This window comes from Stenella coeruleoalba (assembly GCF_951394435.1).
Source record: "Stenella coeruleoalba genome assembly, chromosome: 11".
NCBI lineage: Eukaryota > Metazoa > Chordata > Mammalia > Artiodactyla > Delphinidae > Stenella > Stenella coeruleoalba.
Window position 1 is genome coordinate 61,715,367 of NC_137157.1, and position 14,617 is coordinate 61,729,983.

General features: G+C 52.7%; 1 protein-coding gene across 3 annotated transcripts in view; it reads left to right on the plus strand.

Moving 5' to 3' along the window:
- Window positions 1–14,617, plus strand: part of GALNT6 (polypeptide N-acetylgalactosaminyltransferase 6) — a 34,732-nt gene that overhangs the window by 17,987 nt on the left and 2,128 nt on the right. For all 3 annotated transcript variants that reach the window (XM_079936078.1, XM_079936080.1, XM_079936079.1), the window contains 7 exons: window positions 4,583–4,732; window positions 5,767–6,001; window positions 9,280–9,397; window positions 11,001–11,201; window positions 11,733–11,864; window positions 12,479–12,580; window positions 13,914–14,066. In XM_079936078.1, the coding sequence (XP_079792204.1) occupies window positions 4,583–4,732; window positions 5,767–6,001; window positions 9,280–9,397; window positions 11,001–11,201; window positions 11,733–11,864; window positions 12,479–12,580; window positions 13,914–14,066 (1,091 nt within the window). The remainder of the gene's footprint in view (window positions 1–4,582; window positions 4,733–5,766; window positions 6,002–9,279; window positions 9,398–11,000; window positions 11,202–11,732; window positions 11,865–12,478; window positions 12,581–13,913; window positions 14,067–14,617) is intronic.

Consider the following 14,617-nt stretch of genomic DNA (forward strand, 5'->3'; position numbering starts at 1 on the left):
GCCCAGTGTCTAAATGTTCCATCTGGGCAGGAGGATTGTAGAATATGCCCAAAGGGTGTTACACTCGTTCCTTTCTCCTGTTCTCCTTGCAAAAGGATTAGTCAAGAAAAATTTCCGCATTGCAGTTCGATTTGAGGCAGGCTAGAGTATAGATGGGCATGAAATGAAAACAGCATAAAACGAGAGAGGAAAAGTTAAGAGAGGAAGTCCTCCCTACAAGAAGGGCTTTCTGTTTTGTTTCTCTTTTCTAGATTTTTCAGCAGCCAAAGTAGAGAGGGAGAGTCCACAAGAGAAGCATAAATAAAGGCGGTTCACTGATGTGCTTAATAAGTATTTATCAGTACCTACTGAGCACCAGACCCTGGGCAGTCTCCAGGGGTATAACAGTGAACAGTTGAACAAGGTGTCTGTCTTTTTAGAGCTTACTTTTTTAATGGGAAAGACAGAAAATAAATAATTGCAGATAATAATAAGTGCTATGAAGAAATTAAATTAGAAGAAAAATAAGAATGCAGGTGATGGGCTACTCAGGAATTAGGCAGCTTTTTTAGTCAGAGTAGCCAAGAAAGGCTACTCCGAATGCTCCCCACAAAGGGAACAGCCAGTGCAAAGGCCCTGAGGCTTAATGTGTTAATGGGGCAGAAATAAGGTCAGCATGGCTGCAGGGAAGCGAGCAAGGAAGCAGAAACAGCACTGATACAAAGTGAGTTTACAAAGGTGAGCAGAACTGAATCACGAGACCTTTTTAAGCAGTAGTGTAGTGTTTGGATTTTTGAATGTGTGTGGTGAAAGACACATAAAATTTACCATCTTAACCGGTTTTAAGGGTACTATCAGTGGCATTAAATACATTCTCATTGTGGTGAAACCATCACCAGAACTCTTTCCTCTTCCCAAATCGAAACTCTATGCCCATTAAACAATAACTCCCCATTCCCTAGCCCCCCAACCCCTGGCAACCCCCATTCCACTTTCTGTCTATGAATGTGACTACTGGAGGTACCTTGTATAGGTGGTATCGTACAGTATGTGACCTTTTGCGTCTGGCTTATTTCACTTAGCATAACGTCTTCAAGGTTCATCCATGTTGTCACATGTCAGAATTTGCTTCCTTTTTGAGGCTGAGTGCCCCATTGTTTGTGTAGACCACATTTGTTTATTCATTCATCCACCCATGGACATTTGGATCGTTTCCACATTTTTGACTATTGTGAATAATGCTGCTATCAACATGGCTGTACAAATATTTTTTTGAGTCCCTGCTTTCAATTATTTTGGCTGTATACCCAGAAGTGGAATTACTGGATCATATGGTAGTTCTTTGTTTAATTTTTTGAGGAACCATCATACTGTTTGGATTCGTTTTTTAAGTGCAATTTTAAACCACCGTGGTGACATGATGTGATTTATACTTTTAAGAGAGAACTCACTGTGGCTGCAATGTCACGAATAGATTGGGAAGAGGAGTGTCGAGTAGAGGCCGGGAGACCACTCGAGACATGATTGCTGCAGTGACGGTGGGGATGGAGAGAGAGAACTGGCCATATTTGCTGAAGGACTGTTTGTGGAGGGGGTGAGGGGGAGAATCCAGCACGATTCCTAGTTTAGAGCAGCTGGAGGGATGCTGGTACCATGTATTTACATGGGGGGAGGCTGGGAGGGCAGGTAGGGAAGAAATCTGCGGCACCATTTCAGGCGTGTTAGGTTTGTGGTTTTGTTAGACATCCAAGTGAAGATGGCAAGGCCGGGACAAGAGGCCCAGGAGCATCTGCATATAGATGGTATTTCAGACATGGCACTGAGTATGGCATGTGGGGGGGGGGGTGGTCACAGGAGTCTCATAGACTCCAGCCGTGAGGAATGAAGCCGGGCTGGGGTGGGGTGGTGTTGAACCTAAACGAGGAGGGTCTCGTCTGGGGGACATAAGGGAAAACGGTTGGGACCGTCTGTCTTTCCACACTCGGCTCTGCTACACTCCGCTCTTGGGTTTATGTCCAGTGGGTGCAGGGAGGGGCCTGACTTAGGAGAGCTATCGCACCCCCATCAAAGGGCCTGAGGCTCACGCGCAGAATTCCCAGGTCCCACGCAGCCCCCCGAGATTGGAGGGAAGGCGTGGGGGAAGGGCTCTGTAGAGCTCAGGCTGCCCTGACATTCACAGCTCAATGCTTGACGTGCTCTTACCACAAAACCCACTTCCTATGATGTTTTGTCCCTGGGTTATCTCCACCACCATGAACTTCCTGTAAGCACAGTTATGTTCTCAGGGGAAATGTCCGCCGGCAGCCGCGCCGAGAAGGTAGGACTCGCGCACGGGGATCCTCCCACCTCCCTGTTAGAGCCAGCACTCGGGGCTGTACTTGGAGAATGAGCCTAGGAGCTCCGTGAAGGCAGGACCCAGACCCCGGCCTCCCTGCCCAGGATGGTGGCTGGCACCTGGCAGCGTGTTCACAGGTGTTTGCTAAGGGAGTGCTGGGCTGAAGCGGCCAAATGAGGCTAATTTTGATTCATCAACACGGGGGACAGTACTGCCTATTTCATAGCGCGTTAATCTTCACAGAGAAGATTAAACAAGAAAGTTAAGGGCTTCCCTGGTGGCGCAGCGGTTGAGAGTCCACCTGCCGATGCAGGGGACGCGGGTTCGTGCCCCGGTCCAGGAAGATCCCACATGCCACGGAGCAGCTGGGCCCGTGAGCCATGGCCGCTGAGCCTGCGCGTCCAGAGCCTGTGCCCCGCAACGGGAGAGGCCACAACAGTGAGAGGCCCGCGTACAGCAAAAAAAAAGTCAACATGGAAGCACCTAGTTCCATGAGTGGCACATAGTAGTGCTCAGGTATTTGGGCTGTGTGTGTGTGTGTGTGTGTGTGAGTGTGTCAAAGTAGAGAGAGAGTGACTTCCCTGGCGGTCCAGTGCTTAAGAGTCCGAGTTTCCACTGCAGGGGGCCCGGGTTCCATCCCTGGTGGGGGAACTAAGATCCCGCATTCTACGCGGTGTGGCCAAAAAGAAAAACAAAACGAGTAGAGCGAGAGATCAGTCACGCCTCCACAAAACTGACTTCGGACCCCAGTTTGTGTGACACTGCATTGAGAGCGAGGCCTAAGCTCTGGGCCGATTCCACAGCCCTCAAGAGAAAGGACACAGTCAGCTGCCACACCCGCTCCGCCCCGCCACTTCTGAAACCACAGGCAACTCCATTCTGCACAGCGGGGAACAGAACAGTGGCACAGATAAACCAAAACAGCAGGTACTGAAACATCACTAAGATCTGGACTACGTTCCAAGGTGCATTGCTTCAGAATAGGGCTATATTTAATGCTCTGAGGATTTCCGACTAATAACAAGAGTCATGAAGTGAGCCCTCTCTCAGAAGGGGCTGGAGATCTCAGCAGATACCCTTCCCTTCAAAGCTCTTTCCCCACCCCCTCCAATTCAGGATGGTTGCCCCTCCTGGAGACTCCCCCAGCCCTGCACCACCTCTAGCAGGTCACTCATCACCTACCCTGCCGTGGCCCGTTCCCTGGGTGGCCAGGCATACCACTGTGCCTAGCTCATGGAGGTGCTGGGTACATGGTTTTTAAATGTAATTAAAAAGCCGCTCAGCATCTTTTCATCTTCCTAAAGAATTCCATGTGCAGAGGAGGTAATAAAGAGGATTAGAAGAGGGACTTCCCTGGTGGCGCAGTGGTTAAAAATCCGCCTGCCAATGCAGGGGACACAGGTTCGAGCCCTGGTCCGGGAAGATCCCACATGCCGCGGAGCAACTAAGCCTGTGCACCGCAACTACTGAAGCCTGAGCTCTAGAGCCTGCGAGCCACAACTGCTGAGCCCACGAACCACAACTACTGAAGCCCGCGCACCTAGAGCCTGTGCTCCGCAACGAGAGAAGCCACCACAATGAGAAGCCCACGCGCCGCAATGAACAGCAGCCCCCACTCGCCACAACTAGAGAAACCCCACGCGCAGCAACGAAGATCCAATGCAGCCAAAAATAAATAAATAAATTTATGTTTTAAAAAAGAGGATTAGAGTAAGACTTCTTGCTGCTGCCCCAGAAGCCGGAAATCAATACTTGTGTCCGCTCTACCTGTCAGACTTACTCTGAAGAGCCTGGGAGACAGGGACTCAGACAGGGAGAAATGACTGCCACAACCTGCAGGTGTGGAAAGGAGGGGAGGCCCAAGGCCTAGCTCTGAAAAGATGGGGGCTGAGAGGGTGCAGAGACCAAGAGGGGCATCTGAGAGCCTTTGTCAGAAGTTGATACTTGATTTGAGACCAAAGAAACAACTCTGAGGTCCTGTCTCAGACATTAGAGAAGGCGCCCCAGTACGCAGACACAGGATGGTCCCAACAGAGCCGGTGGAATGTCCTGGCAAGGCGACCACGTGCAGTGGGACCACACAGGGGACCTCGTCCTTCCACCACCACCCCCGACCTTGGGCTTCTGTGGAGTTGCTCAATGCAGTGTGGGCGGGAGGGTTAAAATGCAGGCCTGCTGGAGGCCTGAGAACGCCCAGACTTGGTGCACATGGGGGATTAGGTTTGCAACAAACTGGTGAGCTGGCGACAATGACCCTGTCCCTTCCAGAGTACTTGAAGGAGCAGCTGGAACAGTACGTGAAGCAGCTGCAGGTGGTGAAGGTGGTGCGGCAGGAGGAACGGAAGGGGCTGATCACCGCCCGGCTGCTGGGAGCCAGCGTGGCCCAGGCGGAGGTGCTCACCTTCCTGGATGCCCACTGTGAGTAGAAGAGGGCCGGCCTGGCTCTGTCCCCCTTCCCTCCCTGGCAGAAGGAAGAGCTGGGACCATGGCCTCAGCAGAGCACCTTCAGCTCTGCTGTCCCAGGATCGAAGCAGGCTTGGGACTCCCCTAGCTGCTTCTACCCCTTTCTCACCCCAGTGCCAAGGATGGTTATCAGGAGGCACCCACAGCCCCAAAAACAACTGGCAACCCCACAGTTGCTGGGAGTGTGTTCTGGAGCCCCAGACGTTCCTCTCTCCCGCCACCATCTGAACCTCACTCTGAGCCCAGCCCCCGGAGACGCCTCCTGTCGCCACTGGGCACTGGTTGGCGTGTCACTTTCCTGCAGGGCCACATGGGGCCAGGAAGGCCTGCTTCTTGCCCCAAAGCAAAACACTTCCCCACCATTGTCAGGGAAAGAAATGTTCCCTAAAAGCAGTGATACAAATTCTGAGAAGCTATAGCCTTGGAGTCAGAAGGCCTAGATTTGCGTCCTGGCCCTGCCACTAACCAGGCCTCAGTTTTCTCTTCTGTTAAGTGGGGTGAGGATGCCAACCTTACTCACCAACAAAATGAAGGCTAAATCAAGTCATACATGCAGTTCCTCGAAAATCCCCAAGGGATGGTTATTCTCCAACTGGAGCTGAAGCGTGAGGTGCAGAGATCCTTGGGAGAGGGGACACCCCCCTGTGAAACCCACACTTGGGTGGGGAGGGCCGACTGAGTGGATAGGCTACAGACCCTGAAGACACCCCTCCAGGGCCTTCCCTGTGCCTTTGGGTCCACCATGTTACTCCCCTGAGACCTCCATTCTCCCCTCCAAAGCCACCTCTGCCTCTTTTGGGGGGAGAGGGCAGGTGTAGGAGGGTCCTGGGAGATCTCTGTCCACTCTCTGTGGCCGTGGAGCTTGCACGTGCTTCCCTGTCCACAGCTAGGGAGTGAGCGCTTGTCATCCTGGGGCTCCCCGCTGGTGGGGGGCACGGGCTCAGCTGTGGGCAGGACCCTGACTGACGTCTCCTGGTGCCGACCTGCAGGTGAGTGCTTCCATGGCTGGCTGGAGCCCCTCCTGGCTCGCATCGCCGAGGACGAGACGGTGGTGGTGAGCCCCAACATTGTCACTATCGACCTGAACACTTTTGAGTTCTCCAAGCCTGTCCAGAGGGGCCGAGTCCAGAGTCGTGGCAACTTTGACTGGAGCTTGACTTTCGGCTGGGAGACCATACCTTCACATGAGAAGCAGAGGCGCAAGGATGAGACCTACCCCATCAAGTAAGTACTGAAGCCTGGTGGGCCCACATCGTGGTCTCCATGGTCCCGGGGACCTGGGCCATCTCAGGTCAGCATTTATGAGGTGCTCTGTGAAGCACTTGACATATTGAATCATCATCCCCTATGCGGTAGGTACTGTGATTAGCCTTTAATCGTCATCCCCTATGCGGTAGGTACTGTGATTAGCCTTTAATCGTCATCCCCTATGCGGTAGGTACTGTGATCAGCCTGCTTTGCAGGTGAGAACTGAGGTTCCTGGTGATGGACAGCTGGCCTCAGACTATACACTAGAAAGCGGTGGACCCAGGATGCCCATCCCGCCAATCTGGCCCCAAGCCCGTGTCCCCATCATGGCTCTGTCCTACCTCTCACCATAGCAGCTGGCTCTCACTCACCACCTTCTGTGTGCCAGGCCCTGGGCTAAGGGCTTTCCACACCTTATCCCATTTATTCCTCCCTACATGTAGAAGGGTGTGACTGCTGCTTTCAGAGAGATGGAGGGTAGAGGCCACTGTAAAATAGCCATTATAATAAGAGGGGGTGGTGTGTGCACCCAGGTCACCGTCTTTGAAGAGACTGAGAACGTATTAAAGGAAAATAGACAAATGTCCTGCCGTTTACAGTGTGTTGCAGTTGCCCTGAACTTTTTCGGGCAGAGGGCTAGATAGCAGATATTTTAGGTTTTGCCAGCTACAAAAAATAACCCTTTCAAAATGTAAAAACCATTCTTTGCCAGAACCTTAGAAAGCCAGGCCAGCTTTGGCCCACAGGCCACAGTCTGCCAGCCCCTGAGCTAGAGGGCAGATGCTTGAAAGTGTATCCATTGTTTGCTGCCCAGCTGGGTTTGCCTTCCCCTCACGCACCCACCCTGCCCCTCCCTCTCCAGATTGCCTGTTGGTGTTGTTAGAGACCACAGACGTCTCAGCTAAACTGTCTCAGCTACCCTCTGCTTCCGGATCATCTGTGCCATTGCTTTCCTATACTGGTCAGGAAACTGAAGGGTCAACAAAATATATATACCAGGGATGGAGGGAAGCAGAGTTTGGGGATACGGTGAGCAGAGATAAAAGGGAAGGCTTTCTACCCATGCACATGCCCAAATCCTAAGAAATGCTGCCCAGAGCCTCAGTAGGGAGGGCTCGGGTGGGCCGCGGGAAGGAATCCCACAGTCCTGAACAGCCAGCCGCTCTGTGTCCTTTAGAAGGGGCAGAGGGGAAAGGAGAAGGCAGGAGAGAGAAAAGAAATTAGAACTCCCTATAGACCCTCTGCTTGATTCATAGATGTCTTTTGTTTGAGATGTACATCAACAAAACCCCCTTCCCCCAAGCTGGGGGCCAGGCACACAGTGGCACAGTCAGGGACAGGGCACCTGGCCCCCACCCATCACTGACGTCCCCCGCTCTGATGTCCGAGGACCATACAGCTGGAAGACAAAGCTCCAGTGTTTGAGGAATTAATTTGCTCCCTGGTCCAAATGCCCTGGTGGTGTGCAGGGCTTGCCTGAGGCACTTGCATAGGACCCACCAGGAGGCCTGCAGGCAGCACCCTCCCTTCCTCCATTCCCAAAGTCAACGGGAGGCCAGGAGGAGAGGTGAGGGCCCAGGGGACCCTGAGAAGCAGGCCAGGAAATGCAGAGTGTTTCCAGAGGTTGCCTGTTGGTTGTGGGTCTGCAGCGAAGTTCCCCGTGTAGAGCTTATCCTCAGAGATAATTTGTCAGTGGCTTCTTGGTCAGAGGGACCTCTCAAAGCCAAGAGACAGGCCCAGGTTGGGGGAACCCTGAAGAAGTAGCAGGTTAGGGACTTCCCCGGTGGCACAGTGGTTAAGAATCCACCTGCCAATGCAGGGGACACGGGTTCAATCCCTGGTCCAGGAAGATCCCACATGCCGCGGAGCAACTAAGCCTGTGCGCCACAACTACTGAGCCTGTGCTCTAGAGCCCACGAGCCACAACCACTGAGCCCATGTGCCACAACTGCTGAAGCCTGTGCACCTAGAGCCCGTGCTCTGAAACAAAAGAAGCCACCGCAATGAGAAGCCCCACGCACCGCCACAAAGAGTAGCCCCCGCTCGTCACAACTAGAGAAAGCCCGCACACAGCAACGAAGACCCAATGCAGCCAAAAACAAATAAATAAATAAAATTATTTTTTAAAAAAGGAAGCAGCAGGTTAGTTCCAGAATGCTCATCTAGAATCCCAGGACTCTCTGAGGCTTTCCTGGCCTTACTTGGGCTGGCTTAGAACCCCTGGGAGAGGCCACAACCAGTGACAGAAAGCTTGCCTGAGCTTGAGGGTTTCCCAACCGAAATTCCTTCCAGAAAGTGGCTGCAGGAGCCAACTTCAGGGTGATGACAACAGCCATAGGGTAACGCCAAGGTCCTGGGTAATAGCCTTGACCAGTCAGTCCAGTGAACACTGATTGAGCCCCTGCTGTGTGTGAAGCACCTTGACCGGTTCTGGGCTGACAGAGGTTTCTGCATGGTTGTGCCACATGGAGCCACCCACCGAGGGCAGCAAAGCCCCATCCAAGCCAGCCTGGCGTGGCACAGAGGCCAACAGCTAATGATCTCTGTGCACTCCTGCCCTGTCTGCCACCCCCGCCTCCAGCCCTTAGCCCAGCCCCTCTCATGAGCAACGTGGTATCTAAGTTCTAGATGTTTTTGTCAATTAATCTAAACATGGGTCTGTGCCTCCCTGCCTTTGTCTGAAAGCCAGAATCTTGTTGTAGCCCCCAAATGCTCCCTGTAGTTCAAGTTGAGCTTAATTTCACCTCGCTTCCTACTCTGTTTCTGGGAGCACCGATGTCCAAAAACAATTTCACATAGCTTCTGATAACCGAGTATCTACTGTGCTTTAGGAACTTTGCTGCCAAAAAGCAAACGATTGTGGCTTTTCCCTCAGCTACTACACTGAGCTCTCAGAGGACAAGATCTGTCTCTCTTTACTCTGCACGACTAGCACGTAGCACAGGCCCTGGAAGCCCGTGTGTAACACATCCTTGGTTGAATGAATGAGTGAATGGATGCCTTTTAGAAGAGAGTAATGATAATTACATCTCTCCTCAACCTGATCTTAGAAGGTGAAGAGAACATAATAAAAGCTCAATAAACATTTGCTAAGTGCATAAGCTAGTGGAAGAGGGGCTGCATATCCCAGGTGAGAGGAAAGGAGGAGGGAGGGAGTTTAGGAGGCGTCATCGGTGAGGTCACAGCTTTCCACGCCAGGTTCTGGCCCCTCTTCCCCCCAGAAGATGCACATGCTTCTCCCTCTGTCTCTCCAGATCCCCGACGTTTGCTGGTGGCCTCTTCTCCATCTCCAAGTCCTACTTTGAGCACATCGGTACCTATGATAATCAGATGGAGATCTGGGGAGGGGAGAACGTGGAAATGTCCTTCCGGGTGAGAGTGAAGAGGGCTTCGCGGGGGAACCACAACGGCCAGGGGACGGCCTGAGAACCTGTCTCTTAGGCAGTGCCAGGGATATCAGTTCTTCAGCTGAACTTGGAAGGGTGGCTGTTTCCCGTCATGGCCCCACCTTCCCTCTGCCCCCTCCCTGTCCATGGCAGTAGGGGCTTGGGAGTCGGATTGGACAACTTGAGAACAAATTACTGGGCAGAACTCCTCAGAGGGAAGGGGTAATAGAGGTACTAGGAACCAGACATCTGGGGACTGGTGACATCTTTCATGATGTCTGTTGGAAAAGGGTTAGGGTGAAGGTGGAACAGGTCAGTAAGCAGTCACTATCCTTTTTCTGGAAAAATCAGGCTCTGCTTTCCAGGTCAGAGACCTCACGCCTTGGTAGCCTTAGGAGTTTCCCTCCCCCTCTGTTCAGCAAGCCCTTCATAACCATAGGAGAAGATGATGGCCAAATTCTGGTGGGCCCCAGAACCGAGGGATTTCAGGAATAAGGAAAATCAGGATTAGGTTGGAAGAAGAGCTTGCCTCTCCATGAAATCTACACAGATCCCCATCCAGTGGAGAGTAATTAACAAGAGAATGAGCTTGTTTATGAAGTCACCCCTCACAGTGCTTGGCACACAGAAGCACATCATTGATACCTGCTGTTACTATGGCTATGATTATGTATTTCTGTTGCTGCTATACTAAAATGAATGACAACATACCTCCCAATCTAAAACCTGAAAAAAGGAGAAGACACAGGTGGAAGGGATGTCGTAAACCAGCCCTCTGACAGAGGAGGGTCACCAGCTCAGTCACCATAACTCCCATGGTTCTGATCCTAGGCTCGTCCATGAGCCTCTGACCCCTGTTCAGTCTCTCTGCAAGGAAGCTAGTGTGCCGAAGGTCCAGGTGACCACAAGCCACCTGATGGTAGCTATGAATTAATGAATTGATGCTTTGATTAGGTCACAAGTTGATCTCGATTTGGAGGAGCTTGAGTTTCCAGTAACACCTGCGTGAGCTGATAAAATCACATTTCCAGGTCAAAAAGCCGGGTGGGGCTTCCCTGGTGGCGCAGTGGTTGAGAGTCCGCCTGCCGATGCAGGGGACGTGGGTTCGTGCCCCGGTCCGGGAGGATCCCACATGCCGTGGAGCGGCTGGGTCCGTGAGCCATGGCCGCTGGGCCTGCGCGTCCGGAGCCTGTGCTCCGCAACGGGAGAGGCCACAACAGTGAGAGGCCCGCGTACCGCAAAAAAAAAAAAAAAAAATAGCCAGGTGTCCAGAGCTCACAGTAGGTAGATGCACATAAAATTCGCCAAGTGGCTTTTCTCCCAAGTGGGCCCTGGTAACCCTCAGGACCCTGCACATTTCTGTTTGCTTTAATCAGAGTGAACCAACATCAGAGAGCCAGAGACTGTGTAGTTATGGCCTGGGAAGAAGCCTGGTCAGTGTCTTTTTTTCCAGCGAGAGAGCGCAGCGCAGCATTTCCCTGAGTCCGTGGACCTGGGGTCTGGCACCCTGGGAATGGAACAGAGCTGCTTGCCGGGGAGGTTTTCCCACCCACCCCCTGAAATCCCCATCCCATATCCTCTTACGGCAGGTGTGGCAGTGCGGGGGCCAACTGGAGATCATCCCCTGCTCTGTGGTCGGCCACGTGTTCCGTACCAAGAGCCCTCACACCTTCCCCAAGGGCATCAGTGTCATTGCTCGCAACCAAGTGCGCCTGGCTGAGGTCTGGATGGATAGCTACAAGGAGATTTTCTACAGGAGGAATCTGCAGGCAGCAAAGATGGCCCAAGAGGTGAGCGGGGAGGGTGCTCAGGAGGTGTTTAGATGAATAGAAGGGCAGAATCCCAGCCCCTGGTCAGGAGCTTAATGATGACAGAGACCCACGCATCTCCACCACCTGGTGCCTTTACCCCTCAGACCTTGGGAGCTAGAGCCCAGGCTGTATTTTGGAGGCTAGAGCATGAAGAGAGGAGACTTTGTTGTCCCTGCCTGGAGAGCCCCAGTATCTTTTAGGAGGGGAGGGAGAAAAGATTTGGAGGAAGAACCTCTTACGGGAAGAATGGCTTTACTCTGAGAAACTAGGAATTGAGGACTGGGAGAAAAGTGGGAGTTCACAGGAGATGCAGGTGGTGCTGTGGGTGCGGGTCCCAAAGCCGAGGCAGGGGGGTTGGGATTAGATGTGGGGCCCAACTGGTCCTGAGCAGGAATGAACAGGAGACCCGCTCTGGGAGGAAGTAGTCCCAGAAACTCTGGGCTGCTTCCACCCAGAAAAGAAGGTCAAGGCTTGTGGAACTGACCCTGAGGGGGCTGGCTCGGTTGACAGAAATCCTTCGGGGACATTTCGGAGCGACTGCAGCTGAGGGAACGACTGAACTGTCGCAACTTTTCCTGGTTCCTGCACAACATCTACCCAGAGATGTTTGTTCCTGACCTGAAGCCCATCTTCTACGGAGCTGTGAGTCCTGAGAACCAATGTGCCCGCCCATCATCACAGAACCCCCGGGAGAAAAGCTCAGGACCACTGACCCCGCAGCTGGACGACAAACAACTGATTTTTACTCTCCACGCTCCCTTATCCGGGAGGAGGACCGAGAGGCCACCCTGGGCTTCTAGAGCTAGCTAAAAACCTTGTAAGGAGGAAACAACCCCTAAGCAGCGGTTCTCAAATACTCACAGGCCTCAGAATCACCAGGAAGGTCTGTTAAGACGCAGGCTGTTGACTCAGGAGGACTGGGTTGGGGCCTGAAAATTTGCGCTTCTAACAAGCCTTCAGGTGATGCTGACGGTCTGGGGATCACACTTTGAGAACCACTGCTCTGAAGGACATTCCCATATGCTGAGGGCTTCTCCCAGGGACCTGGCAGGTTGCCCACCCTGACCTTGCCCAACCCCTGGGCTCTGCACCTCACTTTACTATTCGCTTCAGGCGTCTGCCTGAATGAGCAGAGGAGGAAAGTCACAGAGGAGAAATCCAGCCGTGCACACTTATTCCAGGTGGATCCCACACCACAAACCGAAAAATTCCTAACTGTGCTCCCCTGCTTCCCCTCTCTGCTCAACATTCTGCAGCTCAAGAACCTCGGCATGGATCACTGCCTGGATGTGGGAGAGAATAACAATGGAGGAAAACCCCTCATCATGTACACCTGCCATGGCCTTGGCGGCAACCAGGTACAGAGCCCAGCCCAAGGCGAGCCTGTCTCTGGGGCCTCTTCTCTCTTCACAGGCCCCCTTCCTCCACTCATAATCGTCCTTTCCTGAGGACTAGGGTAGGGGAGATCCAGAGAGAGGGGGAGATACCAGCCCTGCCCCCAGTCTGAGGGGGAATGCATGATACCGACAGACAAGGTCTTAAGCGTGGACCGGGGCATCCAGAGAGGAGTGGGCAGCAGTGCTGGCTGCTAGAGAGGGGCTGGGGGGGAGGATTGGTTTTTGGTTGGGGTTTTGTTTTCCCACACTCCCCACCCTGGCAGGGGAGGATTCTTCATCAGAGGAGGCTTCCTGGAGGATGCCAGCTGCTGAATGGTGTTTTAGGGTGACTGTGGAAAATTTTTGAGCCCCTCGGCTACACTCAACTTCTATCTTCAATGCCTTCCCTACCCAGAAGGTACCACTATGATCCTAGCACCCATCAGTGACCCCAAAACAACAACCTACTGACATCTCACAGCTACCTGGCATCCTGGGAATTTCCCCCATGCCCTACAATGCCCAGCTCTTCCCTGAGGAATAACTAATAACCTCCCTGGACCCAGCCCCTCAATCTACCCTGAATGCCCAGCATTTGGTAAGTAAGAGGCACTTAAACAGAGTTGAGGGCTTCCCTGGTGGCGCAGTGGTTGAGAGTCCGCCTGCCGATGCAGGGGACACGGGTTCATGCCCTGGTCCAGGAAGATCCCAGATGCCGCGGAGCGGCTGGACCCGTGAGCCATGGGCACTGAGCCTGCGTGTCCGGAGCCTGTGCTCTGCAACGGGAGAGGCCGCGGCAGTGAGAGGCCCGCGTACCGCAAAAAAAAAAAAAAAAAAAAACAGCTGAAACAAGGAAAGGAGTTGCATGGGCCACTGAACAGGATGCCAACAGGATGTTCAAATGAAGACTAAGTCACTGGAGCAATTTCCTGTACCGCTGGCCCGCGTGGTGATTTTAGGTGGTACACTGATGAACATTTTTTCAATAGTAATCTATTAGCAAAAAAGAACTAGCACATGATTTCACCAATAATGCTTTAAATGAGGCTTTTTTTTTTTGGAGTCCTGACCACTGGACCGCCAGGAAAGTCCCTAAGTTAAGTTTTTAACTAAAGAAAAAACCTTTAGTAACTATTATCTATCATTCCAGTATCACCCAGATGCGGTGGCACATGAATTACTGAAGTCTTGGCACCTACTCACTTTCCTCCCCAGGAGGCCATCTGTGGTTGGCATCTCAAGGCAGTTGGCTTTGGAAGATGGTGGGCAAACTCTCTGCCTGCCCCTCAGGACCTCCTCTTATCTTGTGTTCTAGTACTTTGAATACACGACCCAGAGGGACCTTCGCCACAACATTGCGAAGCAGCTGTGTCTCTATGCTGGTGCTGACACTCTGGGCCTTAGGGGCTGCCACTTCACGGGCAAGAATAGCCAGGTGCCCGAGGATGAGGAATGGAAATTCACCCAGGTGAGTCAGCGGCCCAGAAAGCTCAGAATCAAGAGCCTGAGACCACAACTGCCCCCTCCCTTCCTTCTGCATCTTCTGCCTGAGACACTACGGGGTGGATCCGGACAGTGTACAATAGGAAGTATGGAGAATGTGGGCTTGGTCACAGGCAGGGTTCTCAGGGCCTAAGTAAGGTTTGGTGATGGCTGGTTCTGCTTGATATAAAGATGGGGTCGGGGTTATGGTCCAGGACCAGCTGTGTCATAGCTCACGTATTTATAGGCTGAACACAAGTAGATGAAGTTGAAGAGTCACTTGTGGTTCCTGCCTGGCCTCTGTGTGCCGGGCACAAGGCTATGCACTCACATACATTGGTTTGGTTAATCTTCCAAGTAGGTGGTGTCCCCACCCCTAGAGATGGGCCAGCCGAAGCTCAGCAAGTTTGTGACTGGCCCAAGACCCTTCACTAGTAAATGGTAGGCCTGGGGTTCTGATCTAGATAAATCTGACTCGAAAGCATGGGTTCTTTCCATTACACCACACTGCCTCGGGATAAACGATGTAACTTCTAC